This window comes from Podarcis vaucheri, assembly GCF_965113315.1.
Source record: "Podarcis vaucheri genome assembly, chromosome: 9".
NCBI lineage: Eukaryota > Metazoa > Chordata > Lepidosauria > Squamata > Lacertidae > Podarcis > Podarcis vaucheri.
Window position 1 is genome coordinate 16,287,098 of NC_138767.1, and position 12,851 is coordinate 16,299,948.

General features: G+C 44.9%; 1 protein-coding gene across 1 annotated transcript; it reads right to left on the minus strand.

The window, feature by feature from the left end:
* HSD17B11 (hydroxysteroid 17-beta dehydrogenase 11) lies at positions 1 to 10,340 on the minus strand. Its single transcript, XM_082236810.1, has 7 exons — positions 10,087 to 10,340; positions 5,967 to 6,074; positions 5,578 to 5,709; positions 2,646 to 2,752; positions 1,310 to 1,447; positions 437 to 553; positions 1 to 255 (listed from the first exon to the last, which is right to left on the minus strand). The coding sequence occupies exons 1-7, from the start codon at positions 10,294 to 10,296 to the stop codon at positions 165 to 167; spliced, it is 903 nt and encodes a 300-aa protein (XP_082092936.1). The 5' UTR covers positions 10,297 to 10,340; the 3' UTR covers positions 1 to 164.
* Positions 10,341 to 12,851: the final 2,511 nt, after the last annotated feature.

Consider the following 12,851-nt stretch of genomic DNA (forward strand, 5'->3'; position numbering starts at 1 on the left):
TACACGCCAAGATACTGTGCTTTTAATATATTTGGGATGGGAAGTTCAGGGGATTCCATCTGCAGGTTACAGACAAGGTATTACATAATTTACCCATTGCCTGGCATTAATCAGACACCTGAATAATGGATTCATATACACCCCAAGTGAAGGCATCTCTTAATCTAATGTTCTTTCCCCTTGCTTCCAACAACTGCATCGAATTTCACGTTTGTGAACTTGTTCAAAGCCACCAAGGCACGCTCGGGTAAGATTCTGCAAAGAAAATAGAAGCATCAAGTTACAACCGTCACAGAAGCTCAGAATTCTTTTAGATACAGGTACTTGGCTTTGGTTGCCTGTTTTTTGTTGATGTTGTTTTGACCACAAGGCATGTTTTTAACCCAAATAACAACTCGGAAATTCATTGGTCCTTTCCTACGTGCACCCCACATACCTTTCCAGCAGCAGGCGGAATTTCACAAACGAAGGAACGAAAATCATGTTTTGATTGCAAAGAATTCCATTGATGAGTTTCTTCGCAACTACGTCAGGCTCCAGAATAGGCGACAACCTGCGGTTAAACGAAAACACTCACTAAAATGTTGCCAGAAACATGGATATGGGGCAATTTGAGATTAGCTGTAGCAACATTGTTATAATAATTGCCAGAATGTTTCTTAAATGTTGTTAACTCTCTGCAATCCCTCCAAAAGTCTACAGTGGTACCTCAGGTACTTAATTCGTTCTGGAGGTCCGTACTTAACCTGAAACTGTTCTTAACCTGAAGCACCACTTTAGCTAATGGGGCCTCCCGCTGCCGCCACGCCGCCAGAGCATGATTTCTGTTCTCATCCTGAAGCAAAGTTCCTAACCTGAAGCACTATTTCTGGGTTAGTGGAGTCTGTAACCTGAAGCGTATGTAACCCGAGGAGCACTGTAATGGTTCCCTTTGTTGCTAGCCCATGGAATTAATCCCATAATGTCAGTGACCAACAGGACCCTGAAGAGTGTGGAGCGGAGGCAGGGGACCAGGAAAGTGATCCAGGAGAAGGAACCAGTGATTTTATGGGGTTTGATGCCACCTGTGAGGCAGGAACCAGGGGTGGGGGTGGGGGGAGTCAGCACAGTCTGAGACAGAGGAAGTCGTACTACATGTGGTGGTGGAAGAATAAGAATCTGTTCAGCCAACAGATATGTCAGTAGACTATGGTGACCAGATTTTTTTTCAATGGATCCGGAGACTGGTATTCATGTTTTTCTTGAACAGGAGCAGCTGTTTCAAAAGGGGATTTTTTTTTTAAAGGAAAAGAGCCTTCTCATTCCTTACCTTGATCTTGGATTTTTAATAAAGCCAGTGTTAATAAACACTGGACAAAGGCACGAAGTTTTTATCCCATCCTTTCCCAAAGCAGACAGTTCTTGAGTCAGACTTTTGTGAAACCCAACAGCAGCAAACTTGCTTGAGCTAAGGGGAAGAGGAGATTTGGGAGATCTTTGAAAACATTTCTTAGCTATTAATATTATTATTAATTTATTAATCACCGTCTACACAACCATTTCAAGATGTTGGACAATAAAGGCAGAAAAAAACAGTTAATAGCACACACACAAAAAGCTGATACATTTAATACAACTTCTAAAAAAATGACACTCATAGCAAAGAGATATTTGTCCACCTGGGAAAGTCCTGAAAATACTTTTTGACAAGAAACCCCATTGAATTCAGTGGGACTGACTTCTGAGTAGGGATTTGGATCAGTGTTCTGTACCGTTCAGAAGAAAAATGTATCCAGTTGTGGGTGCCTAGAATCAAAGAGTTTTAAGGGATCCCAAGTGTCATCTAGTCCAGCCCCCCTGCAATGTAGGAATATCTCAATGCCTGTGACATCTCAACAGGAATACTATTCCACAGAACAGGGGCAGGCACACTAAAAGCCCTGCCACAGTAGAGATCTTTGGAACTTGCCGGAGAAATGTTCCCACAGACATTGACTGGGTGTGTAAGGGATAAGGGAGTCTCTCAGGTAACCCGGTCCTGAGCTGTAAAGGACCTTATCTATTAGTACTAACACCATGAACTTGACCCAGTAGCAGATTGATATACATTACCCAATGTATGTGCAACATGCAAGCTTTCAAAATATAGCCGCTATCAATGAATTGCTAAGACAGATAATACTAGAGAATTAGTAACAAACTTACAGAAAATAAATCACTTATAATTGACCAAAGTTCTTCACAACACTTAAACTGATTTCAGTGGGTTTATCCTGAATATGCCTTTGTTGGATATCACCCACAAGGAAAGACATAGTGATAACAGCAAGAACCTTTATTGAACTACAGAACTGGACAACAGGGGCAAAGCAACTGCTTATATACATTTCTGAAGGCCTAGGCCACTCCCACTCCCAACGTGATTGGCTGGCTAAACTTCCAAGCTGCGAATCATAAGTCAGAGTTTAAGGGCCAATGGCAGAGGCCCAAATCCTGAAATGTCCTGTGATTGTATATCATGTATCGAATCAGAACACAGGGGCTGAGAATCCTTAGCCCAGACTCAAGCTCAGGCAAACACAGAACACAGAAGACGTAACAATTTCATTCTAGACTAATTCTAGAGCATTCTTTGGTATGAACAGAAATGTTTCTATTACACTCACCAATAAGACACCATAAAAGGGACTGTCAGATGCCCACCAGCTGATGCAACAGTGACAATATGGCCATGGTTTTTTGCCATCATTGCTGGCAGGAATGCTTTTGTTGTCTTGAAGTTTGAAAAGAAGGGGGAAGACTTTGTTAGATTCCCACATATCTAGTATTTCTTTTTGCTATATTACTGTTTGTTTATATGCTGCTTTTTGGCCTAAAGAGCATATTATCGCAAGTGAAATATTCAATAAAAATGCAACAGAAATCAAACAAATATTTCAACGCCCCCCCAGCCCACAAATACCCCGTAATCACGCTGGATGCAAGTTCATGAACCACATCCACACGTTACCTAGAGTTCCATGTCTTGCTTGGAAGACGAGTTCACTCACTCCGTCCACAAACAAACCTGTTCAGGTTTACTCCCACACCCCATCAGCTGCCCCAGTGTCTAAGCTAGGAGGAAGCTCATCCACAACCATTTGCCCATGGTGAGTTTCTGCACCCTTGTCACACCCTGATGGAGTGCCTCAAACAGAACTTCCCCATTGGGGCTGGTCTGCAGTGGCACGCCACCATCAGATGCTACGGATCTGACATGGCAAGAAAAGGAAGGAAGCATCTTCATTCTCTTTGCTGGAGATGCTCTATGACAGGGGTGTCAAACTCAAATTCATCGGGGGCCGCATCAGCTTTTTGGTCACCCTCAAAGGGCCGGTTGTATCTGTAGGACTTTTTCAAAGTTATTTTTCCATAGGCACTGGTGTGTGTTGTCTTGAACCTATACACTATTTAATATACCTATTCCAGTACGATTTTAAATAAGAATAGAAGAAGAAATAATAATGATTTTTTTACAAGATGACGAGATGGGCTTCCAGGCAGACTGGAGCTCCAATGGGGAGGAGACAGGAGCCTGTCCCAACAGAGCAGAGCAGAAGCAAATGTTGCCTCCCCCAGCCCTGCTGCCGATGTGTTGGCGTGGGGAGGGGGGCGGTGTTTCGTAGCCAGGCTCCCGCAGCCAAGTTGCTGGTAGGCTCCCACTTTGCTCCAGCCGCCCAGATGCCGGCGCAGTCCTCTTCCGGGTGGGAGGCGCCCCTGCTTTGCGGTGTGGCACACCGCCCGCCCGCCCGCCTCCCTCCACCCCACTCTGCGCAGCTGAACCGGCAGCAGCCTCGCCTCTCCCAGCCCAGCCGGGGCGCGCTGCCTGCTGCAGGATCTGTGCCTGGTCCCCGCTCTCCACCCGCCTCTGCCGTTCCCTTCCCCGCCTGCCGGCCCCGCTATTTACCCACCAGAGCCACCCCCAGCCAGCCCCTGGCCCTGCCGCCCGCGCCCCCGGCCATCTCCTCGCCAGCTGCAGCGCCGCAGTGGCCTCTATTTGCGGCCCGAGCGAGTGAGTGAGTGGTGTCCCAAGCGTGGCTCTCACTCCCTGCCCTCGCTGCCAGCCTCCGCGGCTCTCTTGGGCTCCAAAAGTTGCCGCGCGCACGACCCGCCCCCTCGAGCAGCCGCGCCTGGGAGGCTCCGAGGGGCGGAGGCAGCCGGCTCCGAGCTCAGCTTCGCGGGACCGCCTCTTCCGCAGCGAGCCCCGGACTGGACCGAGCGAGCAGAAAGCCTCTTTGCCCGGCCCGCGAGGAGGCGAAAGTTGCGGGACCGGCCAGTAGGCAGCGCCGTTGGGGCGCGTTGGTTGGAGCCCTATCTGCAAGCAGGCAGGGAAGGCTGTTCACGTGGGTCACTTTTTAGAAAGGCAGAGAGCCTCCGCCAGAGTGCAGACCCTAAAATCTGGGTCGGGACCAGTAAAAAGGATGAGAAGCTCGCTTCCTCGCCCTTGATGCCACGGGCCACATGACGAGGTCTGGCGGGCCGGATTCGGCCCGCGGGCCTTGTGTTTGACACCCATGCTCTATGACATTAACCTCAGGGGTGATGAGCACCAAATAGGAGCTACGCTGATCGCCCAAGGTCTTTATAGAATCATAGAACTGTAGAGTTGGAGAAGACCTTCAGATCAAGGGTCTCATGCTCTACCAGCTGAGCTATCCCAACTGTCTATGAAGAATGAATTTTAAACCCAGGCAATGGCTACTTCCTTGCATGCCCTGCTTGCAAGGCATTTTCTGCCTAGGGTTTTTGGGGTGGAGGAGACAGTCATTCCCCCTTAAAACAGTTTGCTTTTGAAAATATGTTTGCTTTTGGGAAAAGGGGTGTAGCTTGATGATTTTGATGACCAGCTCGGTGTCGGCCTCCAAACGAATAGATTCCCTCCATGGAAATCAGCTTAAGTTATGGCAAAGTGTGTATCAACCATAATATTTAGCATTTAAATAACAGCAGTGCATTGGTCATTGTTTAGTTTGGATTATCAGGTATAACTGTAGCAGTGTATTAGTACTTTTTAATGTATTAGGCTGGCCTCAACCAGAGCCAGGGCTTTTTCAGCCGTGGCCCCGATCTGGTGGAACGCTCTGTCACAAGAGACTAGGGCCCTGAAGGACTTGACATCTTTCCACAGGGCCTGCAAGACGGAGCTGTTCCGCCAGGTCTTTGGCCAGGGCACAGTCTGACCCCCTGTTTCCTTCTGTAATCCTCATAGAACTCTAGCCATTAATTTGATTCTGAACTGATTTTAGAATGCATTTTAATTAATTGACTGTGTGATTCTATGTCCACTCTGCTATTTTTACTTGCTGTTAGCCGCCGCTCTGAGCCCGGCTTTGGCCGGGGAGGGTGGGATATAAACAAAAAAAAAAAATATTATTATTATTATTATTATTAACATCAGGGGGGATGCAGAGGTACGCATACCCCTAAACATTTTGTGAATCTAAGTTCAGCCTCATTGAAGGGCAGTATTTCAATATGAGTAGGACAATGAGAGTACCCCTAAACATTTCTTTTTAATAGAGAAAAAGCACCAATTAGCAGTACCGTAACAATATTTACCCAGTGATGAGCGAGCACGTTGACCTCAAACGTTTTCTGTATTTGCTTGTCCTGGGTGGAAAGGAGATCTGCTGTTGCTATCACACCGGCATTATTCACTAAAATACTGACATCTCCTATGTCTCTTTTCACCTTTAAAATGTGACAAACGAGAAGAGCAGCCGGGATTAGATTTACAGTCACAGAATCCAGAGGCAGGCAATACCTTTATTATAGGACTAAACAAAATATCACAAAATAGTGAGGAAGTCTTTGAGTACTCCAGAGCTCTTCAGGCTGGATATAACATAAATGGGAGGGGGATGAGAGAAAGGGGGGGCACACACAAAAACAAACAAACAAACAAACAAACAAACAAACAAACAAACGTTGCCGCTTTCAGGTCTCACCTTCTCTGCAGCACTGTAGATTTCCTCTCTGACGCTGCAGTCCACAACAGAGGCATGAACTGTGGCTCCGAGATTTCTGCACTCTTCAGCTGTTTCCTCAACGCCATGCTATGCCACACAGAAAGGGAGAAAAATGGCTCATTTCCTTGCATTCTGTACATAACTGAGTGTCTAGCTAGGATCTGGGAGACCAGAATTCAAAGGCCCACTTAGCCCATGAGATGACCTTGGGCCAGTCACTGCCTTTCAGGGGCAAAATCATGTACGCCATGGGTAGGCAAACTAAGGCCCGGGGGCCGGATCTGGCCGAATCGCCTTCTAAATCCGGCCTGCCAACAGTCTGGAAATCAGTGTGTTTTTACATGTGTCCTTTTATTTAAAATGCATCTCTGGGTTATTTGTGGGGCATAGGAATTCATTCATCCCTCCCCTTCAAAATATAGTCTAACCCCCCCCCAAGGTCTGAGGGACAGTGGACCGGCCCCCTGCTGAAAAGGTTTGCTGACCCCTGATACGTCATCACAGACGGAAGGTGGTATATATGGAATGCTACATAAGTTAACTATACACAGAAGGGAAAGGTTTAAAACGGGGCCAGGAAACCTGTGGCCTTCCACATCAACAACTCCCATCATTCCTGGCCATTGGCCAAGCTATCTGGGGATGATAGGAACTGGAGTCCAACGGCAGCTGTGAGGGGCACAGATCCTCACCTCTGGTTTATTAAGAGTAGGGTCTTAGCCCAAGACCCTATCCAAATACACAACCTCAGAATACACAACATAGCAAAGAGATGAGCATATTCAGAGTGCTTTCCCTTTAGTATCAAGTAACCACACTTCATCCATGCACATCTGAGCTTAGAGGTCTCCCACATGGCCACTAGCCATAGAGTGCAAAAATCACACCTGGCTCCTTCCATCTTTTGCATATTATTATTATTATTAAATTTGTATACTGCCCTACATCACAGGTCCACCTAGACCTATGGCAGGGGCTGGTATACTGGCCCTGTCTCTGTCCTCCAAGTGGGGATAGCTTGACCACTCCGATAAAACCCAGGAATTGATCACTCAGTTTTCGGATTAGAGTTTTGGCTGATGCACATAGAAATGGGCTCCATTTGGATGGGCCATCCCCACATGGATAGCAGAGATAGGCACAGCCTCTTGCCAGGCACCTGGGTCTGTCAAGCCTCCATTTTAGTTTCCCACAATGCCCCACAGTAACACCATGTCTGGTGCTCCGGGACACTGTGGGAAGTTAAAATGTCAGGTACCAGCCATTCTTGCAGTGTGGTCACCATCACCAGGTAACCTCGAGGAGTGCCACTGATGTGAAATGGTGCCTCTAAAGTACACTCTGGGATACTGTGTGTGTGAGGAAGAAGATGGCTGCCCTCAGGCACCTAGTCCATGGGGGCAACCATCTTTTCCTCTTCTTTTACAATTACTCAGTAAGAGACGGCATGTTGTAATGTACTGCTACTGCCAAAGGATATTTATTCAAAAATTTTCAGCAAGCATGGCAAGCACTGAATTTTATAAAGCACCCAGAAAATGAAGGAACAAATGAACAAACTAGGGATGTAAGGAGGCATCTCAGCCTGCGTTTGTTGCAATCAGTGCTGTTTTCATTTCTGTACAGTTCGGCTTTTGCTACATTACTCATCTTGCTATCCGCTATGGCTGAAACGAACAGTTAATTACAGACCCTCCAAGTGTCCTTATCTTCCAGGGATGTCCCTGATTTAGAGAAGCTGTCCCGGTTTCTGATTTGATCCCCAAATGTCCCGCTTTTCCTTAGGATGTTCCTCTTTTCATTGGATAAATGTTGGAGGGTATGGAGGTGTCCAATCCCCGAGCTGTCTGAAGCAGCCTTTCTCAACCTTGGTCCCCAGATGTTGTTGGACTACAACTCCCATCATCCCTAGCTAGAAGGAGTAGCAGTCAGGGATGATGGGAGTTGTAGTCCAACAACATCTGGCGGCCCAAGGTTGAGAAAGGCTGGGTAATCCTGTATAGGGAAGGGTTTTTTTAATGTTTAATTATGTTTTTACATATGTTGGAAGCTGCCCAGAGTGGCTGGGCCACCTCAAGTAAGATGTGTGGGGTATAAATAGTAAAATTATCAACATGGAATGGGATGTCCCTATTTTCATTGGAGAAATGTAATTATGCTGTTAAATTCAATGTGTTGCAGTAGAAGGGAAACATCAAAAACAGTGCAGAAACTAATGTAACTAGTTATGTAATGCTCATGGACCTAAGCCCCCTACAATGGTAGCAAATCCTACTTGTATTCAGTTGCATTATTTCCATTCCTGTCAGTTTTGTTTCCGGTTCTGGCAGAATTCTCTAACATCTCTACCTCAAACCACCTCACCAAAAGGTTAATCATGAAATGTAAGTTTTAACAAACTATACACTCCACATATCAACATTCTGATCTGAGCATGTTACTTCAGATATGGACATTTAGTCTCAATTTTGGAGTGAACTTAAATACTCACTCATGCCTAACTAGACCAGCCTGGGGCAAGTGTGTAGCTTTATTTTATTTATTTACTTGTAGTGTTTATATCCTATCTGTCATCTGCAATAGGAGAAAACCCAGCTACACAACTCTGATTATCTCCCCCTCTCACTCTATTCAAAACATGTCTGACAATTGACAAGGGGGTAGTATTCAAATATTTCACCTTCAAACATTTTTACTAATGAGAACGAGGGCTTTGTTGCCAGCACTGCATCCGCAGAGTCAGAAACTTTATAGTGAACATAAATCCAAACCATTTTAAGACATAAAAGAAAAAGTGGCTCAACTTCCAACTTGCCTTTCTAAATCATCTATTTCCCACAGTGCTTCTTGTTAAAGAAAGGGAGGTGTCTGAGGCATGGTTGACCTACGAAGAAATATCTCAGGACCACAATACCGCAAGACCACCTCTTTCCATATGAATCTATCCAGACCCCAAGATCTTCTTCTGAGGCCCTTCTTCATGTGCCTCCTCCTCAAGAGGTCCGGAGGGTGGCAACATGAGAACGGGGCCTTCTCTGCAGTGCTCCCCGTCTGTGGAATGCTCTCCCCAGGGACGTTTGCCTGGTGCCTTCATTATACACCTTTAGGCACCAGGCAAAGACATTCCTTTTTAATCAGAGCTTTGGTTGATCTGATTGACATCCTATGCCCTTTTAAAATGTGGCTCTTTTTTGAATGGGTGTGTGTGTGTGTGTGTGTGTGTTATTGGGTTGTTGTTTTTATTCTGATTATACATATTGTGGTTTTTATGTTGATCTTTTCTGTGAACTGCCCTGAGACCTCTGGGTCTAGGGCGGTATGTAAATTCAATAAATAATAACAAAACAACAACAACAATAATCTGCCCAATGCTGCAAAAGAGTATTGAGAGCTGCCATTGTAGATTTTACTCCATCTTCCCATACAAAGATCAGAAGCTACCATTATAAGCAAACACGGAGTGCAGCCCTAGGCATATTTGCGTGCCAAGGCCCTGTGGCTGCCTCGTTCCTGGAAGGATAAATAACTAGACAGTACACAGTATTTTAGTTTTATGGGATTAAATAGGGCCACAACTTTGTTGGTTACAGATGTGTAGGTTTAGGCCATAGGCATTGAGATAAGTCACCACAAATATCACTCCAGCCCATCTGCTGGAAGTATCTCCAAGAGTGAAGCCAACCTATGACCCATGTCAAATCAGGGCATCCCCCAAGTGGTTCCCTTCAGAGGAGTGGAAAGGCCCTAGCCCCCATCTGGGCGTCAGAAAGGAGCCATCCCTTCCGGATCCTTTTAACAGGATACCCTTACCTGTCAAAAGGGTGGCAGGGAACAATCCAGCTGGTCATATACCAATCCTGGGAGCATCCCCATGGCCTGCCTGCAAATCCGCCTGCCTGCCGCAGAAGGGCAAATGGACTTAATGAAGGAGCACAGTACATCCCACTGAAGTCAATAGAGTTTCTTTCCAGGAAAACATGAGTAGGACTGACTGCAAATGATTCTAAGAACCCAGGAAGCCTGCTAGCCATTACTTCCACACACCAGCATTTACCATTCCCATTCGTTATAGGGTTTCAAAGGGGGAGCTATTTTGTACCTTGTTTAGATCCCAGAGCACCAGTTTGCTCTGCCGTTTGGCAAATTCATAGGCAGTGAGTCTTCCGATGCCGTGTCCCGCTCCAGTGATAAGCACAATCTCACCACTGACAGATTTTCTTTTCGCAGGAATAACAAGTTTCACACAAGCTTCCAGGTACGAATAGATTATAATGCCTACGAGCCACAGGAGTTCCAGTATGAGATTCATTTTAATTCCTCCTCCTCGTCTGTGACTTAGCTGACAGCTGGGAGGACTTTGTAATACAACAGGCTATTCATTTACTAAGTTGTGTGTGTGTGTGTGTGTGTGTGTGTTTAATAGTGATGAACAAGGGGGGGGGGAACACATCCAGTTGCTTAGAAGGATGCAATTTCTCTATTAGCAATTAACCTGTGTGATTATATATTGCACACTATTGTAAGCAAACCTGTTCGTGAAACTAGATTGCAGATGGTCACAGATCTTAGTTGTTTGTGGGTTTTATATTTAGTTGAGTAGTAATAATAATAAAAAAAATTATTTATACCCCGCCCTCCCCAGCCAAGACCGAGCTCAGGGCGGCTAACACCAGGGATAAAAAACAATTGATTAAAATACAACTTAAAAACAAGATTAAAATACAACATTAAAATGCAGCCTCATTTCAGTGCTCAGGACACCATACATGGTTCTCCCTTTCCTCAATTTCCTCTCACAACAATGCTGTGAAGTAGGTGTTGTAAATAAAAATATGCCCTTTTCCCTTATTGGGTATCCAAGAGCCCATATAGAGTCCTTACATAGGTTCCCTATTGGTAGGAGAAAATAACAGAGGCCAACCAGAGAATATTGAGAAGCAAAGCAGCTAGTAAGCCTGATCTTTATTAATCTGTTGCAACAGGGTGCTCCCCTCACACGCAGGAGAGGAAGAGGACCCCCTAAAATGCCGTGCAAGGGCTTATAAAGACTTTTGAAATTCCCATTCTCTAGATCAAGACCATCCCCAGAAACATTATGCATACATCACAGAAGGGGTGTAACCTAAGACCACCCCTCAGATACATCCCACCTACATCACAGAAATTTAAATGTTGTTTTTCTCTTGTCCTTGTTTATCTCCTGTCTGGCAAGTTACTTGATTGGATTGCCTGGGGAGCCTGGCCATTCTTTTGTAGTGGTAAAATACTTATTTCCTGGGCCAGGTCACAGGCTCACACCTTATTCAAACAGACATATCCTTGAGACAGGATTTGTGAGGAAAGAGACAATGGGGAGGCTTTTCCAGTTTAACCTTGCAGAGAAAGGATTTGGTCAGTTTAGGAATCAAAATGGTTCCAGGTTGGTCTTCCTGTGTTGATCTATGTATGTGCAGTTATGAACATTACCATATATCTAAGACCATAAAATTCCTATCACATAGGCTAGGCTGAGAAATAGTGACTGAACCTTGGTCTACAGAGGCAGAAATCCTCTCTATATTTGCCTCACTTTCACTCGCGTTCACGATGCCACAGTTGTTGTTGTTTTTAAAAAACCCTTTTTAACAATGTCATCTCAAAGGTTGCAGAAATATTTGCAGTTCTGCAGCACTTTTCAACATACAAATTACTTTGAAAATTACCTAATGCATTGGACTTTTTTTTACACCCTTGCCACATGGCTTAATATATAAACTGAGATCAGCATGTATGTATGTGTGCCACTTTCTTGCAGGTTACTGAAGAAACAAAGTATTGTGGCAGTGGCTCAGTTTACAGAGAAGCTCAAAGGTCCAAAGAAAAGTACATGAAAGTGTTTCTTTGTCCTCCGGGGAGCTCAAGGCACCACACATGGTTCTCCCTCTGGGGTAGTCGCTACCTTTTTTTTTGCAAATCAAGTTTTTATTGATTTTCAGTAAACATACATACATTCATAAATACACATATATAGGTTACATATTTAACTTAGGCTCTATCGTGCCTTTGAGTTCCCTCCATTTCTTTGGTATGTAGCAGGAACCCCCCACCCCAATCATTCAGTTTGTACAAACTTCACACACTCACACTCTGTTGTAAATAAAAAATATGCCCTTTCCCTTATGGGGTATCCAAGAGCCCATATAGAGTCCTTACATAGGTTCCCTATTGGTAGGAGAAAATAACAGAGGCCAACCAGAGAATATTGAGAAGCAAAGCAGCTAGTAAGCTTGATCTTTATTAATCTGTTGCAACAGGGTGCTCCCCTCACACGCAGGAGAGGAAGAGGACCCCCTAAAATGCCGTGCAAGGGCTTATAAAGACTTTTGAAATTCCCATTCTCTAGATCAAGACCACCCCCAGAAACATTATGCATGCATCACAAAAATTTAAATGTTGTTTTTCTCCTGTCACAGTTTATCTCCTGTCTGGCAAGTTACTTGATTGGATTGCCTGGGGAGCCTGGCCATTCTTTTGTAGTGGTAAAATACTTATTTCCTGGGCCAGGTCACAGGCTCACACCTTATTCAAACAGACATATCCTTGAGACAGGATTTGTGAGGAAAGAGACAATGGGGAGGCTTTTCCAGGTTAACCTTGCAGAGAAAGGATTTGGTCAGTTTAGGAATCAAAATGGTTCCAGGTTGGTCTTCCTGTGTTGATCTATGTATGTGCAGTTATGAACATTACCATATATCTAAGATCATAAAATTCCTATCACAACTCACACACTACATATGCCACACTTCTGTTATAAATTCATAGAAAAATCAACCATACATCGGATTTGCACTGTTCCATTTTTATTTTACTCCATATGACAAGGAC

What these genes read in the sequence shown, in the direction of transcription:
- HSD17B11 (XM_082236810.1), bottom strand. Translation starts at nt 10,296, where the DNA reads ATGAATCTCATACTGGAACTCCTGTGGCTCGTAGGCATTATAATCTAT. An exon ending in CCTTTTATGGTGTCTTATTG is followed by an intron (nt 1,448 to 2,645) that starts GTGAGTGTAATA and finishes TCTTCCCCTTAG; the next exon opens with CTCAAGCAAGTTTGCTGCTG. An exon ending in ATTAAAAATCCAAGATCAAG is followed by an intron (nt 554 to 1,309) that starts GTAAGGAATGAG and finishes GTTTAACCGCAG; the next exon opens with GTTGTCGCCTATTCTGGAGC.